General features: G+C 51.3%; 1 protein-coding gene across 1 annotated transcript in view; it reads right to left on the reverse strand.

Annotated features, from left to right (window-relative positions):
* Positions 1–7,307, reverse strand: part of KIF26B (kinesin family member 26B) — a 506,655-nt gene extending 499,348 nt beyond the window's left edge. Inside the window, exons 1-2 of the mRNA XM_019920589.3 lie at positions 6,170–7,307; positions 4,948–5,349 (exon numbers count right to left, since the gene is read on the reverse strand). Coding sequence (XP_019776148.1) covers positions 4,948–5,349; positions 6,170–6,232 — 465 coding nt within the window. The 5' untranslated portion in view covers positions 6,233–7,307. The remainder of the gene's footprint in view (positions 1–4,947; positions 5,350–6,169) is intronic.
* Positions 7,308–7,884: the final 577 nt, after the last annotated feature.

Consider the following 7,884-nt stretch of genomic DNA (forward strand, 5'->3'; position numbering starts at 1 on the left):
ATTTCCAATAGACTTTTCTCATAATTAATAAGTACTTAAAATTCAGTATCTATTTATAAAGAGTCTTACATTGGCTTCTAGGGGATCTTTTAAATGGAGTTATTTTTTCATACCCCTGTTTTTGAACTGAAAAAATATATATATACATATATATATATATGTGTGTGTGTGTGTGTGTGTATATATATATATATATATATATATATATATGTATATATATATTCCCAAGTCTAGACTTACTTGGGCCCTGGCTATTTAGAGTCTACGTTTGGTGTTCTTAAACCCCCTGACACATTCCTTTCTTTCATCTCTGTGATTCCTGGCCACTCTTCTCAGTATGTCTGGCTAATCTTCCTGATATTTCTGGGGCATAAATGGACCCAGAATATATGACCAGGGAAAAATTCAGCTAGGAATGTAGTTCTGTACTGTTTTTATATAAAAGATTTTCTTTTATTGATATGGAAATGAATAGATGTCTGATAACCTTCTGCCAACCTGGAACATTTCTGCTTACCCCAGGGAGTTCTTTGGGGCTGATGTTTCATAGGGCTTACACTGTCAATTCAAAAGTTCTGTAACAGATCTCGAAATGATCTAGGATAGCCCCAAAATGGGAGATTCGTTCCTTGGCCCGCATTTCTGGCTCCGTGCCTTGACTGTGTATAAAACAGGAAAGATGCTCTGGCCAATGGATATGAAATGGTTTTATATTTACACAGTGGGACACCACAATGGGTAAAATGACTGATTTCACTTAAAATCCCAACACTTTACAAAACCACATTCTTTCCTTTTATCTGACCACTTTCACTTACTAGCCCTAGGAAAGAAATGATATAAACCCAATAAGTACTTTTTCTACTGACTGAAGTAATAAGTCAATCCAAATGGTTTACAGTCTGTCACCAGGCAAAAATCTTGACTCACTCAGGTGAGCTGCTATTTGACAGGTGGGATCCAGAGCATCATTAAGAGTTACGTGAGCTCACAGTTGTCTCTTCGACATTCCTCAGTCTGTGTCATTCCTAAATCTGCCTTTATTCTCTATCTCTTCCAAATCCATTATCATCTTTCTCTGTGAGCTCCCCCCAAATCTGTATCTCTTCGCATTTCCTGCCTCAGTCAACATTACCCCACCCACCCAGTTACCCAAGCTAGAAACCTCCGAGCCGTGTAGCCTTCTGCCATGAAGTCTCATTCTCCAGTGGACACACGACTAGTACTGAGAGTGCTCAGAACCGGGTGGTCACGCCTCAGGCCACTAGAGCCACTGTCTAACTCCTGGGACCAGCCCGACCTCCCTGCATGGGCCCGCCAGCACTTTACCTCCCCTCCTTAACCAACTGTTTCAGAGACAAAACTGGGGGAATTCAACAGTGCTGGCTACCTACCAGTGGGCATGATGTGAGAATTCACATGGCAAAATGATATTTGGGAAATGTACTGATGAAATCAGAAACTGAAAGTGGATAATATTTTGCCAGAAAAGCCCTAAATTCTGTAAAACATAAATCCCATAGAATCTTGTCTAGTTAATAATCATAAACCTCCACATCTTGGACTTCCCTGGTAGTCCAGTGGTTAAGACTCCACGCTTCCACTGCAGGGGGTGCAGGTTCGATCCCTGGTCAGGGAAGTTCCGCGGTATGGCAAAAAAAAAAAAAGATAAACCTTCACCTCTTTCTCTAAAGAATGGAAGCACTTTTCAAGCCTCACCTAAAATAATTTTTTGACATTCTAATCATTTAAAAGATCCTCTAGAGTCTGAATCATTTTTTCCTTCGTGTATTAATGGGAAAGTTAAAATACAGAGGAAAACTGATTTACTCACTGTCACAAAATAAATCGGTGGTAGAGAAAGAACTAAAACCAAATCTCCCCTAAAATTATAAGGTTCCTGGATGTACTATTCTGCCTTTGACTTTTAAATGCCTACCGAGGAGACTTTTAATACCACCTCACAGAATGTAATACTCTATGTAAGAAGAGTCCCCAAATTCATCTTAAGTGAATTACAAAGATGATTTTTGCTAATTACCTCTCAAAAACATGCCTTTATCTTCCAGACCCTTACTCTTCAGGGCAAACTACATGTTGGAGTCACAATGACCTCTCTTGTTCTAATGAAACTTAACTCCTTCTGTGCCTGAGGGCTACGGAGGTCCACAGTTTGCTCATAAATCTGGCTCAGGGAAGAAGAAAGGCCTTGTGTTGGAGTTACGTGGGCCTCCATCCACGGTGCTTGAGAGAACACAACATTTGTTTGGTTAAAATGCTGCAAACTTACAAAAAAAATGCTGCAAACTTTAAAGGTGTAATGGAAATATTACCTGAGGGTACCAATACTTAAAAAAGAAAAAAACCCTAAAATTATTATTCCCAGAGACAGGCAGAGGATTGGTAGTTAAAATTCTGGCCCCATACCTCATTACTAACAATGAGGTCATCCGAACAACCCTTGTTTCTGGCTAAGTCTTATGATGTTCTCCCTGCACCACATGTCATGTTTCACTGTGCTCCATCACATCTTAAACTCCAGGCAAATTCATGTGTGCACTTAAAGTGACCCCATGTGACTGTCCCCAAGACTGACAGCTTGTCTCTAGATGTGCCTGGATCACTTTAAATTGGTGTAGAGCATTGAGGTTCCCCAGATCCAACGTTTCCTCTGGAGCCATCACTCTGATAATATAATCAGTTTCCCAGCATCACTTTTATTTCATCACATAAATAAAATTGCCAAATATATCAAGCTGCCTCCTATTGCACTGTGAATGAATTTTCCAGGCTGCTTCAACAAAGCCAAAAATCTACTTTGTCACATGACTCCACAAAACATGATGGATGCATTTAAGTTTCAACATTTGTTTTTTCTTCCTATAGTTTTCCTTTCCTCCCTCCACTTTTATGAAAAGAGTGTATTTTAATTTACCTTGGCACACACGGAGCATTCAACAACACAAAGAAGTTACTGTAAGAACAGGTCCGCAAGAATGTTCTAGAAAAAATTGGTAGGCTGCAATTTACTAGGATTGCCAAAAATATATCTTTAAGAACCAAAGTTCTTGGGCTTCCCTGGTGGAGCAGTGGTTGAGAGTCTGCCTGCCAATGCAGGGGACACGGGTTCGTGCCCTGGTCTGGGAGGATCCCACATGCCGTGCAGCAACTAGGCCCGTGAGCCACCACTACTGAGCCTGCGCGTCTGGAGCCTGTGCTCCGCAACAAGAGAGGCCGCGATAGTGAGAGGCCTGTGCACCGCGATGAAGAGTGGCCCCCGCTCGCTGCAACTAGAGCGGAAACGAAGACCCAACACAGCCAAAAATAAATAAAATAAATTAATTAATTTTAAAAAAAAGACTTAAATTAAAAAAAAAAGAACCAAAGTTCTTCAAAATTTATCAGCTGGTCTAGTCTGGTTATACAGACTTACAGCATCCCACACTCTTCCTCCGTAGCACTCACCGCAAATGGAAACAAATTATGAATTGTGCATTTTGTGGTTAATGTCTGTATCCTCCGTTAGAATATAAGCTCCATGTGGACAAGGGCTGTGTGTACCTGTTATTTTATTGCTGTGCCTAACACAGTTCCTTGAGTGTAGTAGATAATCAAATAATATTGATAAACAATCACAAGAGTAAATAAATCTGTGAGTGAAAAGAGTGTTAAATCGGAAAATATGGCATGCAAGAGTGAAATAAGCTTTTTAGAGTCCCTGAGATTTACTTTTAGGGGTGTCCTGACAGATTTATTTTGAAACTACGAAAATGGCATACTGACAACAATCTACAAGTTAATTACTCTTGAGATAAATTCGGGATTCATAAAACCAATTCTCTTGGTGGCAACTTTCCACATTTAAAATTTTACAACTCCTGCGGGTATCTGTTTAATTCAACCCTTGCGTATGAAAAGATCAATGTGTGTATATTTGGATAAGCAGAAACGGCAAGCAGATGCAGCTATTCCTAGACTCCACTACTCAAAATCACATTTCACTTCAAAAGTCACAGAAGTACAAACCAGAAAGTCCCACTGAACAGGGTCAGAATTCTCTACAGCAATTCACGCTGTGTTCTTGATATTTCTCTCTAAGCACTGATAAAAAAACTCTTTGAAGTGAAAGAGTAAATATTATCATTTGATAGTACTTAGACCGAACAGTGCAAATACAACTGCATTGTGTTACACTCTGGGGACACACACAACGCTGGCAGGGGTGCCATGGAGGAATCAACGTGCTCAGCACTGGTGCAGGCAGGAGGGAGCCCCGCTCAAAGAACTACTCACCCCTTAATCTTCCTCTGATAGACACACAGAGGTTAGGGGGAAATGCTGACTTTCCAATATGTGTTTCTGTTTTGGTAGCCCTGGGAAGGAAGGCTCACGAATAGGCAATGGGAAATGCCAACTCCTCATTATCAGCCCGCTTTTACTACTCCCTCCGACATTTTTGTAAATGATCACGGATGGGGGTGGGGAGAAAAATCTAAGGAGTCGCCCCGGTAGGGGGGCGTGGAAAGGAAAGAATCCCAGTAGCTGGTGTCAGCGTGTCCCCGGCCTGCGACGCGGCAAAGGCCTGTGGACGCCCGGGAAGAGGGTCTCGGGCGAAGGCAGCGCCGCGCGGGACCAACGGGATGGATGGGCGAGTCCTGGGGGCACAGAAAGGGCACTCTGAGGAGTGGAGGGCAGCAGGAAGAATAACCTGGGCAGCCCCGGTGGGCGGCGAGGCCTGGAACCGCGTACGCACCATCCAAGCACTGCGCCCGGGGAAGTTCTGGCGGGGGAGACGCGCAGGGTCGCCCCCGAGGCCGGGAGCTGACCCGGCTCGGCCAACGCCTTCTCTGGAACCGAGCAGCGCACAGCGCTGCAGGTCCCCCGATCCACGGCCGCGGCGAGGCGCGCAGTTGTTGCCCGCCCAGCCCTGTCCCCGGCGGCGCTCACCTTGCCGGGAAAGGGCCCCGGGAGAAGCAGCTTCAGAGCCTGCCTCTTCAGCTCCACCAGGCGGGCGTTGCAATTCTCGCACCAGACGCCGCGGTCCGATCCGGGGGAGGAGCCGCCGCCGCTGCCCGAGCCCGGGGAGCCCGTGCCGAAACCTGGCGAGCCGCCCAGGGAGCCAGGCGAGCTGGTGCCAATGCCCGGGGAGGCGGGGCCCGGGGAGCCCGTGAAGGAGCTCGGGGACGAGGTGCCCGAGCCGGGGGACGGCGTCCCCGACGAGCCGAGCGCCGAGCCCGCGCCCTCGGGAGTGGGGCGGCTCCCGGCGCGCGACTCTTCGTATGCTTTCCGGTACCAGCTTTCCGGGGAGAAGGGCGCCGCGGGCTTGGTGGGCGAGCAGACTTCATTCACCTGCGGGGGAGACACACGGTGTCAGGGGCCGCAGGGCGGCTGGCTCCCGCGCCTCTGCCAAGGGCCGCCCTCCCGCCTGCCCGGGGACCTGCGCGCCACCAAGGACCCGGCCAAGCGCCCACGGGCGCACGTTAGGGGCCGCTCTGAGCCCTGCGGCCAAATCTGCCTCCCTATGTCTGGTTAATTGTGTTTAAGTGAATCCCCGTCGCCCGGGTGACCCCTGCACCGGTTCCCGGGAGGCGGCGGACTCCTCTGGTTTGGAGGAGAGGGGCTCACTCGCTCAGGGAATTTCGATGGTTTCTGCAAAGGGACCCACGGATTCAGCTCCCCGCGCTTTTGAATCCGGCACCCACCCCAGCAGGAGCTCACTTTTAAGATCCTGGACGACGGGGGGCGGAGGGGGGCTATGACTTTTGGATTTTTATTCATTCAGGGCAAGGCCCTCCGGATCCTGAAGGTAAATGAAAGGTTCTCCCGCCTCCCGGAAAACGGTCCCTTAAGAACAGCAGAGAAATCGTGGGAAACCCTCCCATTCGGCTTAACTCTGCTTGGAACTGCAGGAATGCTGCAAAAGTTAGGGATGCGGGGAAGAGAAGGAACGAGAGGGCTGCAAAAATTCCGAGGGCAAGGCGAGTGCGCTGGCGTCGTTGCTGGCGGACCCGCCTCCGCGCGCGCACGCCGGCTGGCCCAGCCGAGGCGCCTCAGCAGCGGGAGGAGAGCTCGGGGCCACCTTGCCCTGGCTGCACGTTACCCGGAAAGGGGAACCCTGGCCGGGAAGAGTCCGGTAACGCGTCTCCGCATTATACCCATCACAACTTACCCCGTATTTCTTGCCCCTGGTGGAGACTGCAAGCCTCTCTTTATTCCCAGCTACCGAATTCATGGTGGCTTTTCCAGAGGAGAGTGTCTAAATGTTCCACCAACGCTACATCCAAAAGGTCTTCCAACCCAGAAGGGTGTCCAGTTGTAGGGGGCTGTCTCTTGGCCCTCAAGTCAAGGTTTCTTAACTGAAGGGGGCGGGGGGATAAAAGCAGATGGACCTCAGAAGTAACAGCACTAATTTGCAGAAGGGTTGCAATGCCTGGTTTATTCTTCTCTTCAAATAATGCGTTTCCTCCTCTTCTGCCTTCTCCAACCACACGTTCTCTTTTCACGGTCACATCCAGATAATTGGCATTCTCCTCAGCCTAGCGAGTCCGTTTTCCTCCACGAGGGAAAAGACGAGTACAATCGGGGCACACGGCAGCTGCAGACAAGGTGGGCGGGCCCCCCGCCTCGCCTCCGCCGGCGAGCCGGCTCTGGGAACTTGTCTCCTTCGCGGAGCTTGGTAACTGAGTTCAAAGAAATTCTCCCAAAATATAAAGATCCAGATCGGGGAGGAGCCTCGGCGTGTTGGGGAGCCAATATCCGCCGGCCCGCTTTGCCTGACAGTTGCGCGAGGGCAGAGAGGGGCGGCGGCGTGGCCCGGCCGGCGGGGCGCCCCGGCCGGCGTCTGCGGTCAGGGCGCGCTTGTGCGCCGGGGCGCAGCGCGGAGCCTCGCGAACAGCGGCCCCTCCGGGGAGCCCGCCGCCTGGCTGCAGCCGCCGCGTCTGCCGGGATCCATTTTATGTTGCGGCGCTCCTGCCTGACATTGCGAGGCCGAGAGCCGGGGGAGGGGGTCGTAAATCTCGCCTGTTGCGGGGAAGTTGCTGGTGAGTGGCCCGGATCCAGGGCTCTAATGAAACAGCACTGCGCGAGCCTGGAGCTGGGGGCAGCGCCGAGCGAGCGCGACCGGACAGAAATGCGCCCGAGCCTCCCCGCCCCCAAGTTCTTTCTCTTCCTGGCAAGGCTTGCAGTTCTGCCTTTGAAACGCCGTGTAAGAGGGATTGAGTCACAAACAAGTCCACAAATATGCCGGGTCCTCCCCCCGGCCTTTGTTCTCCTAGACCTGCCCTGCAAACCTTTTCTGGAATTGCCCTACCAAGCCCGGCCGGCCTGGGGGCCACCCTCCCGAGCGCAGCGGGAGAACAGGTCCTTCGCCCCCGCCCGCCCGCGACCCAGTGTGTGCTGTGCCTAGCCGCCCAGGGCTGGGCCGCACGAGCCCGGGAAGCAAAGGGCCGCCGCCGGGCAGGGAAACTGAGGGACTTGCCGCGCGGCACACGCTCGGCGCAGACGGCGCGGGCCTGGAAGGGGGTGTGTGCAAGCTGGCCTTGGCCTCGCCTTGGCCGGGGGTCCCCTCGGCATCCCCCTTTCTGCTCTTCAGCGCGCAGGGCCCGCCGTGTCCCGGGAGAACCCAGTCATCGCCCTCTCCAGTCCCCCTCCGCCCCCGGCGCAGCGCCTGGAGCGCAGGAAGCCGGCATTTGCCGGGCTCCACACGTAGCTGCTCCGGGGTGTCATTTTTCATCTCCCGGGAGGACATTTCTTCTGGTGAGCCCGCAGGTCTGTTTTGTTGTGACCTTTAATTAACACCCCGCGAGACGCCTCTGGAAAGGACCAGCCCCGTGCGGTGATCACGTGAGGTGTAATGGCATCTCCGCGCCAGGGAGGGACCTGGCC

The sequence above is a fragment of the Tursiops truncatus genome, chromosome 1 (assembly GCF_011762595.2).
Source record: "Tursiops truncatus isolate mTurTru1 chromosome 1, mTurTru1.mat.Y, whole genome shotgun sequence".
Taxonomy (NCBI): Eukaryota; Metazoa; Chordata; class Mammalia; order Artiodactyla; family Delphinidae; genus Tursiops; species Tursiops truncatus.